The following is a 14,576-nucleotide window of genomic DNA, read 5'->3' as shown; positions in this document are numbered from 1 at the left end:
CAATCCACTGTCACTCTTGGAAAACTATAAATATTGGAGTTAGAAAATAAACTTCCATTTTCCTTCACCTTGAGAACAGAGGTGTGTGCTTGTGTTCTTTCATGTCCTATAGCGACAGGTGGGTGGCTTTCTTCATGGCTTGCAATGACCTGAAGGTCGGGGTTTTTTTCTGGTTTGCACTTGGGTGTGATAACCTGCAGCATCTTTTTCAGTAACACATGAAAACACCCATCATGGCGGGGTGCTATGATTCCAACCCTTCTCAGTGAGTGGCAGCTCATCCAGGTGAGCAGGAGTAGTACCTCAAAGCAAATTTCTAACATGCAAATGGACAGGGCTTTGCTCCTCTTCGCTGAGCTTCAGGATTTCTTCTCAAAGATACAGGCTACACTCTGCAGGACTGAACTGCCTCAAGGCAGGGATAGGAAAATTCCAAACTTACATCCTAATGTCTTCAAAACACTGAAGGTGTTGAGATTAAACAGCTTGGCTTAAGCTGATCTCTAGCCAAAACAACTTGGTGAATAGCGTGGTGAAAATTGTCTGTGCCAAGGAACCTTACAACATTTAATGCAATAAATTGCACTAACATAACACCTTGTATCAGAGGATCACAGACTTCTACATAAATGTTAGCTAACACCTGCCCAATAGCATCCCTCATCAAGATCAGATTGTTTCTTATTTTCCTGGTGGGAAATATCACCCTGTGGTGGGAAATTCACTTAGCCAATACCTAACAGGATAGCTGGCAGAGCCAGGATAGCTATTACAACAAAATGAAGCAGAAACACTGCATGCACAGAAGGCCCTCAATCACACACTTACTTCCATCTATTTGTGAGGAGTTCAAAATTTCCCTTCCCTGAGACCAGTCATCTCCTCCTAACTTCCCAGAAGTGCAGCAGAAAAATTTATCCTCTGCAAAGAATACTGATGCCAACTTGGGAGAAGAAAGATCTACTCCCCACCAGTGGGTCCCAGAGCTATTTGAAAAGAGATTCATCCTTGTGCCAAGGGATGAGGAGGATATTACATTTAATAAATCCATACAGGAATCAGGAAGCACATAGAGCATGGCCTGATCTTTTTCCAAAGGATGTTTTACCTGCTGTGTCCAAAAGACTCAAAGGTGTTTCCCCTAACTTCAGAGCAAGGTTGTTCATGTCAGTGCCACGCTATTAGTGCGTCACTCCAATAAAATATATTCACGCCCAGATATCTGCAGGAATTATGACAGACTGCAATATCTTGGATACTCTTGGCAAAGTAAACTGCTTTTTTTTCCTCTTCCTTTTTCCACGCCAAAGTTCTCAATATTCTAAAAAAAATCTTGTCCTTGTGCAGAAGTTCCTCCTGATACAAAGTTCCTTTGTGTCACTTGTTCCTCTCACTAATGCTCCTCTAATAGAGCAATTACTTTATTATGCAGAAACGGTGGTAAAACATTATTATATAACGCTCAAATGCTTCTGTCAAATTGGAAGTGTTAAAAGAATGAGGAAACTTTGAGATAAATCAAAACACGTGACACTCTGCAAAAGGCTTTTAGACTTTCTTTTGAATATTTCTAATGTTCTTTCTGTAATTTCTACTGCAGATAAATTCTCCCAGGTTTTATCTCTTATTTCACAATAAGTTACCTATGACACCTAAAGATTTTGACTGGATTTAATGTTATATTATTCTCCTTTTTGCTCTTTTTAATCTATTTTTATTTTAATGCCAAGATTATCCTAGCATATGCCTTTCACACTCTCTTATTCTTGTACAATGAATTCTATATGCATGCCAGCACCTACTGTTTATTGCTGTTTCTTGGATTTATTCCTATATTTTATATGACTTTTGCTGTTACTGAACTAATTCAAAATATTAATGTTTCATTCAAATGCCACTCTGTTACAGATATTTAGCACAACTGCCACCCAAATTTTATAGGGAGGGATCTGTTTTCTCCATTCAGTTTTAGTTTTATTTTCCCTACCAACGATGAAAAAGCAGCATGAAGCATGCTACTCTCTTTCTTTTTTGAGAGATTTGATGGGTGTCAGTCCAGAGAACACTTTGTCTTTCAGAGATGAAGCACATTTGGGAGTTGACAAACTTTGTTTTACAAGCAATGGCATTTCACAAAGTACAAATGAGTCTGGAGAATCTTGGAAAATTTCTAGATGTACTCGCTTTTTAATGAAACCACAGATTTTTGAATGCAACAGCAAATGTGAGTATGTGCATGTGGAAATAAATGGCCATAATGAAGGTGCTGCTATGCTTGCCTTCTCTGGGATGTTCCTGGTTGGAACAAAAATAAAGCCCGAGAAAATAATGACAAAGCCCAAGAATCCCTGAGTCTCAGCTCAGTCTGCCCTAACACTTGCCTGTGTTCAGTGCAGGCTTCTCTCTGTATTCCTGTGCCAACAATCCCACTTTTTGCACATTATTCTTGTACAGGCTGAAGATGAGGATCACTATAAGGTGCACTCTGGTTTAGAAAAACACCAGTCCTTTCTTTTACCAAGTGTCCTTATGTGTCAATCTGCCCCACTTCCAAAAGCACCTTCTGGATCAGCCATGCAAATGCTTTTAATCAATCACATTTAATAACAATGATTGAGGCATGGGCAGTGGAGACAAGCCACTAATAACTATTGTTAGTCACAGCTTATTTTCTTCAGAGATGGAACCTGAAAGTGAAAATGATGAACCTATTTTTGCCATCCAGTCTAAGTGAAAAATCAAACAACAAACGAAACTCGGCATCCATAATGAATAGCAAACTGTGCTTTGAAATTCTAATGATTTAAAGTAATATTACCAGTAATATAAAGCAGAACTTCAGTTTAACTGCATTGCTGAGACCCATCCATCTAGATTTAAACAGCAATCTCTCAGCAGCAAAGCCCTCAGTTCTCTGAAAAGGTTGCCAAGTTTTTAAGAGGCATGATAGGGGTATGTCATTTTCCATCCAGAAGGTAACAAAGATTTTTATCTCCTTTATCTTCAGTGTATACCCCATGCTAAACACCCAACAGCAGCAAGCCAATGCCACAACACCAAAACCAGGCATTTTTGGGGCTTTATTCCACCCTTGTTACTTCATCCAGTAGCTGAGAAGCACCTGAAAACTAAGTCAAGTTAAAAGGTGTTTTGATTTGCTCAGTCCAGCTAAAAGGCATTTTATTAGCACCATGAATGACTCCATGTCTGTGTTTCTGCTCCAGGAAAAGGGAGAGGTATATTTAAAAATACCCAGCTCTACACATTCTGCTAGGACCCCCTGTGGAAGTCACCCAACAAAATCCCTTGGACTGTCCCATCTCAGACTCTCTCACATGGGAATGGATGAACATGCAATGGCACAGTGGGCTGATCTCTAAGGGAAAGGTGAATTCTTCAGTGAGTACCCAGCAGGAGATTTTATCTATGTCAGAATCTACCTCTGCATCCATTGTCAGCAAGGAGAGATCACCAAAAAGTTTCTGTTGTGTCCTGTTTTGTTTAAGCATGCTCCCAAGGAGCCTTGTTGGTGTAATAGTGCTCACAGGCTTTGTAGGACATAGCAGGGGCCTCTCAGCTAGGGAGATTTCCAACTGTTTGATCACCCAGCCATGCAGACCTTTCAGACAAACCCTCCAGAGTTTTCAGTCAGTGAGGTACAGCTGCTGCTGCGAGAGCTTTTGAACCAAGCTGTTAATAATCATGGTTTTCATCTCAAAGAGAAGTCGTTTTAATGCATCTCTGCATCCAGCTGTCCCCTTGAAGTCCCTGTGCATCGTGGGGAGATCAAATGACCTTAGCCATATGGGAAGAGAAATTGTCAAGGAAAACAGAGCCAGGCACACTTTCTCATTCTCCTTTGTCACCTCCAGCTTTCTCCCTTGCTTGCAGAACTACAGCATGGAGCCAGAGGCTGTTCAAATTGCAGAAGATTGCCCCAAAAAGAAGATCAGTAATGCTGCTTTGCCTTAGCCTCTCCAGAAACTCTCTCCATATGGATGGTGCTGGTTTATTCCTGGAAGAATTGAGCGTTGAAAGAGGCAGTTCAGTTTGTTCCTCTGACTTCATCAGATCAGCATTTTAATCATAGGGAAAGGTCAGGTGGTCCATTCTCCCTCCTCCCCTCCTTTGAAGTGAGACAGGTGGGCATTCACCATGCCAAGTAAACTGCTTATGGGAGGATATCTCTCTCCCTGTCAATCTCCTGCTTGCCAGGTTAATCCTGAATGAAATGGAGGGTCAGCTTTATCTTCACTGTAAATCTGCTGCCTTGGCCTTTCATCAGGAATCCCATAAAAACCACAGAAAATGGCAGAGGACGACAGGCACTGCACTGATTTCACCCAGGCTGCATGAGTGTCATGTGCTAAGGCTGTGAGTTGTTCTACCCTTTGATTTGGGAAACAATGTGGGCTAAGATTCCCTTTGCCCTAACTTGACAGATGAACCTTATCTCCATCTGCTGTCCAAATGAAGAAGCAGAAGGCACAGAGATTGAATGAGTTTGATGGGGTTTGTAACATTTCTGAAATAAAGCCCAGCACTCCTGCTTGATCCATCAATACAGCATCATTCCCTCCTTTGAAAGGAAAGGAATAAGTACCAGAGGGTGCACTGAGATGATAGGCCATGAGGAGAAGAGTCTGTCTCAGTTTACCACAGGGATCAAATTCCCATTAGACCCAGTGGAAAAGCCTTTGCCTGTAAATTACACCAAAAATTAATGTGCATGAAAGGCTTCTCAGAATTTGATTGCAGTAAAACACAATGCTGTGGTGTTTCCATGTCAGAAAAATACCCCATATGTTTTGGTTTCAAAGCATCCCTTGTTAAAGGCAGAGGGGAAAAAAGCCAAGATTTCTTTGGTAGAGTAGTGATTTCTCCCACAGGAATTCTGTGTCAGAATTACTCAATTTTCTAATAAGAATCATCATGAAAGCTTTGCAGTTCTCATTAATTCCACCTCAACCTACACTACCTTTTGAAAATAAGGCTGTGTTCTTCCATGAGAAGACACCATGAGAAGAAAAGCCCATCCTTGTTCTCTAAACCCCCAAAGGAAAGGAGATTCAGCTTTGCTCGTGTAATTTCTTATCAAGCAAATGTTATTCTATTAATCAATAGTTGGTCTAAAACACAAATTCTCTTTTTTGTACCTTAGTAGTGCCTGCAGGCAGAAGAATGTCTGCTATGTTATCTTTGTCCTCTCTATAAGACATCTTGTGATGAAATCAATGATGAATTCTTGATTTCTGAGACCTTGATTTGTGTATGATGTGTTTGGTCCCCACTCAGCACAACAAAAGTCATAGCAGCACACAGATCAAAAGGAAATACTAAGTCATGGATATGAATGGGCTCTGTCTTCATCAGCCTCTGGAGGAGAATGACCAAGTTTCCCTTATTTTAAAAGATGATCTTCATTGCATTAGACTTTTCTTCCCAAAACTTTACTAAGATAAATTGTTTTGCCTGTATGAAAAGGAAAAAGTTCATCCAGTTCTTGGAGATTTGAATCTCCACCCAAAGAATCCACCTAGATTATGTTTAGGTCAACTTCTCATACAATGGAACAATCAGGGGAATAAACCCAGATTTTTAATAAAAGAAAAAGTCTACAAATATTTTATTGATTTGGATTAATGCATTTTTTTCAAGAACCTATCACACTGCTTATCCCTAACACTGCCTCCTCACCTCCTGCAGCACACCTGGGTTTGTCCAGGGCAGAAGGGAGGCTGGCTGGTGAGCTGCTGCTCCTGGTGTCCTTGGAGAAGGTTGTTAGTCCCTCTCACAGAATGTCTCCCCAATTCTCAGGAGCATTCTGACCTCCCAGTTCCCTGGAGACAGAAATCAGCCAGCTTTTCCTGGGAATCCCAGCTCCCCATCCTTCCCTGCGGAGATTCCCGGTGCTGGATCGGCGCCTTTGTCCTCGGGGGCAAACAGGTGCAAATAGACTGTCTGTGAGACAAGAGCTTATTAAAAGAACAAGGGAAGGCAGGAGGGCGTTATTTTCTGTGCTGATCTGGTGAGAAGAGCATAGTCAGGAGATGGGAGTCAGGAGAGCCCAGTGGCACATGTGGGCACTGTGCATGGATTTGGGATCTCAGGGCCTGAGGGCCCAGGTGTGCACACACCAATCCAACAGGCACAGGAGAGGGACACCTCTGCCCAGCATCACAGCCAGGTCATGAGCAGCTGATAGCACACACTGCCTTATTCTGCATTCCCACTGACTGCTCTTGGAGCCCTGAGGAAGGAGGGGCTTTCACCTGCACTTCCAGAGGTTTAAATCCCCCCAGATTTCACTGCAAGAATAATTGTCACTGACATCTTTTAAGAAAAATCCTTTCCTTAGGATTTTTCCTCCTGAGAAGCTGAGAGGCCTCAGGAACAAAATGTAAACATTGATTATCTGTTGCTGTGGAATGCAACAGGTGCATCTGTGATTGGTCTCATGTGGTTGTTTCTAATTAATGGCCAATCACAGTCAGCTGGCTCAGACAGAGAGCCCGAGCCACAAGCCTTTGTTATCATTCTTTCTTTTTCTATTCTTAGCCAGCCTTCTGATGAAATCCTTTCTTCTATTCTTTTAGTATAGTTTTAATGTAATATATATCATAAAAGAATAAATCAGCCTTCTGAAACATGGAGTCAGATCCTCATCCTCAGACCCCTGTGAACATGGTCACAAGCAATGATGGGACAAGTTGTGTCATCTATCCTGGCACAGTGATCACACAGAGGCAGCATGTCCATGATAACAACAACTCCAGGAGAAATTTCCAACCCTGCTGTCCCAGACCAAGCAAAACAAAAAAATCCCTCCCCATCTCTTAAACTCCCAGTATGTGTAGAAAATTATTTTCTTTCTGTTAACATACATCAGTAAGATCTCTGCTGGTGCCAGTAGACACTGCTGGAGCCAACCATTATAAGCCCATATGTTTTTCAATACAAGCAACTTTTTGTGTCTGCTTTGCTGAACACAATATAATAAACTTTAATTCAAAATGCCCATGAACACATTTTCTACTACAGACACTTTTTTCTATTATAGATAAAACCAAGAGGACTGGACCAATGCATAGGACAGAAAAATATGTCTAAGCCATCACAACAAATGCAGCATAATATACTGAAAATAAGATTATGCTACACAAAGGAAAACTAGCAAGACCTATTCAGGCAAACACGTCTCTGTATGAAAACATCTCTTCTTCTATTTCAAAGAGGGAAATTATTGAAACCTGAGAAAAAGACAGGGTGGAAATTTTCCATTGTCATAAAAATATTGATGTAATGTATAAACACATCTGTAGGCATACAAAACATCTAGGGAGGCTTGATAACTACCAATAATTATCCTCAACTTAGAGATAGATAAACAGGTGTTTTTTAAATATATTTGCATATTGTATGTGAAAGTAGTTGTTTAAACAAATCCATATACCTCCTTCCATAATGTGGCTTATTCTATTAATTTGTTTGTGTCTATAATGCAGTACCAAAATACACAATATTGAATTGCATGACATGGCATAATGTACCATTATATTACATCCAAATAGTCTAAGTTAAACAGCTTGGCCATAAGCATAAAGTCAGCCCCTCAATGGCTAAAAAGCACCAGTTTTAAAGCATTTCTGATATTTCATTTGGTCCCCTGGAGTAACTGCATTTTTTAATTTCCACATGACAACTTGTTTTATTTCACTAAACCTCTGCTTCAGGATGAGCAGTGCCTGTTGCCTGCAAAATCACCCCATGCAGCATTTTGTCCTCATCATTTAGCATGTGGTTCTGTGCATTATTTATTGTGCAGGATCCAAGCCCTGTGTGAAAACAAATTATTAATTTGCTTCTCAATTTTTTTTTAACTGTGCTGTTACCAGAACTCCGGGGCTTTTTTTTTTTTTTTCCCAATGCTCATCACCTGGTTTCTCAAACACTGGTGTGAGGCATGGTGGGATTATTTGCCATGTTACACATGATTAACTCAGAAGCAGAGGTTTATAAACCATTTTTCCAGGCTGGCACCCAACTGATCCAGCAACATGGGCATCCTGTCTCATTTTCATTGCTGCAGGAGGGGAGAAAGGGCTCTCCTCAACCATTCATGACACAGCCTCAAAGCACAAACCACCCTAGACAAGGATGAGGGACAGCAGAAGATGAGCAGAACTCCACTTTCCTCATCTGACACACAAAGTTCTGCTGAGCTCAGACTGTGACACACTCTTGTGCTCAGCTACCACTGCTGCTGTTCCAATCACTCTCTGGGTACATTTTGCACCCTGAGGTCCTCAGTTCTCATTAATTCAGCCACAGAAAATTCTGGATATCCCATCTGGAGGCATTTTTAGAGGAGCTGGCAGTGTGCTCAGAGAAGCAGCTGGGACCAGCCCAGAGACAAAGAGCAATTCTGGTCCCAGCTCAGGCTGTGGAAGGATTTCAGCGGAGTCCAAGCCCTGTCACAGCTTCCTCTGAGGGCTTTTAGTGCTCTGTGCTGGCTCACAGGAGTGAAACACCTCAATGTTTCTTCTGTGGCCTGGTAGGAATTTGGGATTAATGTATGGATATCAGCCTCCTTTCTTCTTTGTTGCTTAGCAGTGCCCCATGGTGGTGAGCAAAGGGGTGTAGGGAAAAGCTCTGGGTTACCTCCAGGTTCTCCTTGAGCAGGGAGGAGATGACAGTGGAGGTGGGAAGGAAAATCAGCAACCCTGAAAGCTGAGCTTGGGACCTGCACTATCTCTACAGGATTATTTATGGAGGAGGATTATGCCTTTTCTTCCATGGTTAAAGCCAAAACCAGGATCATGCAGCCCAAGTGGCACTGGCAGTAGAGACATGAAAAGTTGCACCCAATATTTCTCCTTGGACCCCACAAGCCAAGTGCTTCCCTGTCCTAACTGCATTTCTTCTGCTATTCCAAAGCTAAAACAGTTTTTATAAGGAATAGCAGAAATAAGTCTACTGCTGCTCACGTTAAGTACAACAATCACAGTAAAACTCAGTTAATGAACCACATAAAAATGGCCATCTGGTTTTGAGTTGATTTTTGTTCCCTCTAAGGGCTATTCCACTAAACCCAGCCTGCCAGGCTGCCTCCCAAAACCACAGATCCAAACTTTGAGCTGCTCCATCCCCAAATGAGCAGCCATTCTGCTACCTGAGCAGTTCCTGGGATATTTTTGCATCTATTTCTCTCAAAGCCAGGAATCTCAGCAGTTCTGCTGACAGAGTAAATGCAAGGATGCAGAGCAGAGAAAAGCATTTTGCAAAATGCATTTCTATTCATTGTCAGTGGAGCAGCACAGATACCTTCCCACTTGTCCTTAGGATAACAATAGCTCTGCCTTGTCAGCCAGCCAACACGACAGCTCAGAAGGGGCAGCGCAAAAAACTGAGAGCTCCAAGTCAGCAAACAGCAGATCCTGTGTCTGTTCTGCTGGACACTGCAGCCACTCACAGATAAATCCCTCTGCAAAACCAACACCCACCACTGATCCATAAGATTTGCATCTTTTCCCTGTCAAAGCGTAGCATTTGGGAACCTGTGAAGTCCAACACAGCAAGACAGAGTTTGAGCCAAAGATCTGCCAACGGCCCCAGGGGCTGCCAGCTTTGCAGAATATGTGAGCAGGGACTGTGGCTTTGGGAAACATGTGAAAACCTCACTGAGAGCCAACAGGAAATCTGGGACTCCTCAGGCAACACGATGCATCCTGCCACGGAATAAGATGTTCTCGGGGGCAACCAAGGCATGGGCATGAGGAGGAGAGCAGGGAGAAGGAAAGGAAAGAATAAAAGTGTGTCTTATTTGTCTAAATGATCAGAAGGTGGGGTGAGATGAAGGCCAGGGCAATGAGGAGGAGGAACTAAAATACGCTACAGTCTCAAGGGATTCAGGGTCACAAGGCAAGATGTTGGCTCCAGTTTTCTATTGCCCATCTTAGCAAGTACCAGCTGTTTTTAACTAACACCCAGATACCTCCTCCTAGCATTAAAATAACCAAGAGATCTAATCCCAAATCTCCTGGGATTTTGCATTGAGGAGGCTGCCTGTAAGATGGGATGCCAGACTTTTTTGCCTGGTCAAAAGCCATACATGGGGAGGGTGTTTACTTCTGCCACGCTGTGAGAGTGGCAACCAGCCCAGCCTTGACTGAGGAACTGCATTATCTGTGTATGAGAGACAGAGTGGGGCTGGGCAGGGGCTGAGGAGCTCAATATCATGCAGTGAGAGGTGTGAACAGAACCAGGTAACACTATCCAGGCCACAGGGATGGGAGGTGATAACTGCAGGATCACACTGGAGACAGACAGTCAAGAAGAGAGGGCAAGGAGGAACATACCAGGGTCAGAAAGAAAATGAGAAATGACAGCAAAATCCTCAGAGCTTGGCTCTGCCATGCTGACACAAAACCTGTGAGACGGGGAGAGTGTTTTCTTAAATCTGAATTTCACATTTTTAAAGCCGCACATTGTAAGCAGTGAAGCACTTTTTACCTAGAGATCTGAAATGTCACGTCTTCCCTGCAGTGACATTTTGGTGACAAAATGCAGCTGCACTTTGAAAGGAGTTTTTGCTATTCACCTTGTCACTTTGCAGAACATCCATAGCACGTTGCACTTCCAGGGGTTTGAGCTGTCTTTGGAGGATCACATTCCCTCATAGCACTGGGAACAGTTTTGAAGAACTAAAAAATGTGTTTCTTTCCATGACTGCTCAGTTACAAAGTGCACTGTGTTCTGGATTTGTTCTGCTTGATACCGCCCTTACCAAAGCCAGGCTGAGAGTCTAGGAGTGAAAGTTTCTATGCCAGGAAGAGATGGGGGAGATTCCTCGCTCAGCAGAAGGTGACAGACCCTGTCTCAGGCCTGGACATTCCTCCAACTAGGAACAAAAATCTCTGCCAGTGCTTGGAAGGGAGGTAGAAATTTAGTCTTGTGTGAGTGACTGATGGAGAAAGGATGATTTTATTCTCAGTTTATAAACGCTCCCTCATTCTTCACCTGAAAGCTTTCTGCATTCAAAGCAATATTATGTGCTAACAGAAATGGATAATGCCCAGTAATACCCTGCAGAATAGCCTGTTGTAAGCAGCAGATATGTTCTTCATGCCCAATAAAAGAATATGAACCAGCACTGACAGTCCAGCAGGTCACAAAAACAAAGCAACCATGTTTTGGACAGCTGTTGCAGAAAATAACAAAGTGTGGAGAGATGTTATCAGCAAAGGCAAACATCATCCAAAGTTATTATTTCCCAGGCCAATACTTTCCAATTGTGTCAAGTAAAGGTGTTTTTTATCATCTGATTTTTTAGCAGAGATAGGTAATGGTATTACAAAGTTAAGCTGGTAATTTTTTGGCTGAAGGCAGAGGAAAGAGGTGAATCAGAACAAATAATTGTCATCAACCCCTCACTTTCTGCCCTTCGGCACTCAAACCCCCACATCAAATTGAAGATATAACAAGAAAGATTTTTTATATCTTTCAAGTGAATATAGAATTTTTGGAAATAAGTCTTGTACCAAGGTGGGATTTTGTGGCACTGGGGATGAATGCTGTGCTGCCTTGTGGTCTTACCAATACCATGCCTACAGTGCTCCAAACTATTTCTAGTTTAGACATCCACGTAGCTTTGTCAATGAACTGCACTTGTGATTTTAAGCTATAGGTTCCAGTTTATATCTGGATCTTGTCCAGTTCTGTTCCCAGATCATGCAAACAACAGGACTGTTATGTTAGGGAGCATAAGAAAAACAGATGTGCACTCAGCTCTCAATTAGCCATAGAGGGAGACGACTATAGCCTGGATACAGCACAAACACGATCTACAAAATATGAATTAAATAAGCTGTAACAACATAGGGCAAACAAGTTACACTGCCAAAACATAAAAGGACAGCAGGATAATTTTCTTCAGCATGCCAGTTTACCTGCAGAACTCACTGACACAAGGAGCTACAGAGGGCAAGCCAGTGTTTGAAATGAGAAGTAAAAGTTGTTGACAGTTACATAAGCTTGGATAAATACATCAAGGTTGATCAGCCCCCACAATTATAGTTTCAAAGCCAATTGCTATCATCAGGTTTTATAACTTCCTCTGCATGCTTGCAGCTGGTCACAGAGACCTCCTGAGAGACAGGGCTGGGACACATGAATCCTTGGGTGGGTCAGTGTTTTTGCACACCCTCTCCCTCATTTTCCGTGCCTGCAGTGTGTGAGGCTTTGATGGCACATGGAGCAGTCAGAGAATGCTGCTTCTGCCTCAGAAACAAAAATCCTGTCCCCACAGGGCTCTGGGCCATGTCAGCACAGCTGCACACGAGGTCTCAGGGCACCTGAGGAGTGCACACAAGTACCATTTCCCCATGACTGTCTAAAGGCTGCTTTATATGCAAGTGGCTTGTCTAGGCAAAGCAGTTCCCACCCATCCCTCATGACAAAATGAGGCTTATAAAAGCACAGGTTCCCTCCCAAAACACACTCCCTATTTCACAGGGTAGCAGGGTAGCTCATGCCACAACCTGGGCATCTTCCCCTGCCAGGAGGAACACATCCTTGCAGTGGGAAAACAGAGCCAGAGATGCCTCTCCTTCATCCCATGGCCAAGCTTGTCCACCAGGTATGATCCTGGTCTGGGACACTTCCCTCTGGTCCTTGGGACCTGTCATGGAGCACACCCAACAGCAACACCTCACCAATCTCAAGAGTTTTTGTCACTTCCCAGAGTGCTTGAGGGTCCTGGGCAGACAATTTGACAGGGAGGAATTTGCTCCTCACAGGCAGATCTGTTTCCTCGTGCCCCTCAGCCCTCGGACACGCCGAGCTCAGGCTGACAGGGCTGTCAGGTCCCATTCATTTCACAGCAGCCCGTGGCTCACACCTCCCCGCTGCCCTGCTGAACACAGCGAGAGCTCAGCACAGCAGCCTCTGCCCTCAGCTGGGCCCTGAGATTGAGGCACAGCAGTAATTGCCAGCACTCATCACTGAGCAGTGAAACTTCAATTTATAAAGGCTTTTCAGGGTGGGAGGTGTAGGTCAGGGCTCCTGCACGCTGATGCTTTCAGAGCCAAGGCAGCCAGGAGCTCGTACCAGCAGCCTCAGCCCAACAGGTCCCTGACGGGGGATTAAAGAGGAAAACAAGCCCAAGCGCCTCTCTTGTTAGTTCAAGCTGTTCTTACCTGGAGGGTGGAGAGAAGGACTTGCAAGCCACTGGCTTCTTGTTCTGCCATGCTGCTCCCCACTCACACTCCCTCCTTGTGGCAGCAGACACAAAGCAGCTCGAAAGCCAAGCTGCCAACTTGCCTTGCTGCTGCCCCTGCGTCGTTTAAGAAACGAAGAACTAAACACAGATCCCCAGGCACACGCACACTGCTACCACCAATAATCGCAGCAATGCAACTCTAGACCTCAGCAGGAGAGATAAATGTACCCCCTCCCTCCCAGCTCTCCCTCTGTGACGAGAAGATTAATTCCTATATAAAGAATCCCGGGGATTAAGTAAAGTGCCCAGGAAAGGTCTGGGTGCTTGGTGTGTGCTAGGGGGAGCGTGGGGAGGGTGGCAATAGCAACAAGAAAGCAGAAGAGCTACAAACCTCAAAGAAAGCCAGGGAGAAGGGAGGGAGCAGCGCTGGCTGCCTGACAGGCATTCCCAGCTGACCTGCTGATCCGTTCCAGACCCTGCCTGTGGCCTGCTCTCCGTTTGACTCCGTTCCAGTGAAACCGGAGCCCCGGGGAAGGCAGAGCGAGCGGGAGAGATGCCCTCGGTCTTAACGAGCGCTGACAACGAACGGAAGATACACCCGGCATGAGGGACAGGTGGAGCAGGGCTCTGCAGGGCTCTTGGCTTCCGAGCCCGATGATTGTCCCAAGTGGCAGCTGCTGTGGCCACAGGCAGTGCCCTGCAGGGCAGGGAGTGACCGCAGAGGGACATCTCATGGAAAGCCACCTCTCCAAGGTGTGGTTTGGGGGACAGTTTGCTCCAAGGGCCCCTAGATTGATCCACACATACCTATATCTGCCTATAAACACAGCAACTCGGAGCCTGGTTCACAAGACACGCTGTAGTACAGTTGTAGTTGTAGCTTGAATTCCTAGGAGGGCACCGAGTCCACTTTTAGCTTCAGCCCAGTGATATCAAAGGGCTTGGTAAACAAGAAGAAGCAGATAAAGAAGTTGAGTAGAGGGTTAGATGAGGATTTTTCCAGCAAAATATTTTCAATGTGAAAAGGTCAGTTGGTCCCACAACAGGTATTTTTTCTGCTTTCTCAACACCAGAATGAAATTTTTGGTCTTGAGAGATATCATTGCAGGATGGTTAGAAGTCTGTCAGTTGAGATAATTACTGGATATAAAGACAACAAAGGTTAACTCTTGTCTTTCCAATTTGGGGGCACTAATTTCAGTCTTTTACCTCTAGAATAACTTTATTCTGGAGGAGTTCTTTTTACTTCATCCCTTTTGAAACAACAAGGATTTTTGGAGGAATAACATAAACCTGGGTCTCTGGGCACAAGGCAGATGCATACAGAACTCAGTGCCACACAAAAACGTGCCAGACA

At 44.0% G+C, this 14,576-nt stretch overlaps 1 protein-coding gene across 5 annotated transcripts in view; it reads right to left on the bottom strand.

Annotated features, from left to right (window-relative positions):
• AGBL1 (AGBL carboxypeptidase 1) overlaps positions 1 to 13,554 on the bottom strand; it is a 273,234-nt gene extending 259,680 nt beyond the window's left edge. For 4 of the 5 annotated variants that reach the window (XM_074549221.1, XM_074549222.1, XM_026791321.2 and 1 more), the window contains exon 1: positions 13,197 to 13,553. In XM_074549221.1, the coding sequence (XP_074405322.1) occupies positions 13,197 to 13,247 (51 nt within the window). In that variant the 5' untranslated portion in view covers positions 13,248 to 13,553. Of the gene's footprint in view, positions 1 to 13,196 lie in introns of all 5 variants that reach the window. The other variant, XM_074549224.1, reaches the window with a different exon arrangement.
• Positions 13,555 to 14,576: the final 1,022 nt, after the last annotated feature.

This window comes from Zonotrichia albicollis, chromosome 11 (assembly GCF_047830755.1).
Source record: "Zonotrichia albicollis isolate bZonAlb1 chromosome 11, bZonAlb1.hap1, whole genome shotgun sequence".
NCBI lineage: Eukaryota > Metazoa > Chordata > Aves > Passeriformes > Passerellidae > Zonotrichia > Zonotrichia albicollis.
Note: the sequence above shows the minus strand (reverse complement) of the source record. Positions and strands in the feature narration are given on the sequence as shown.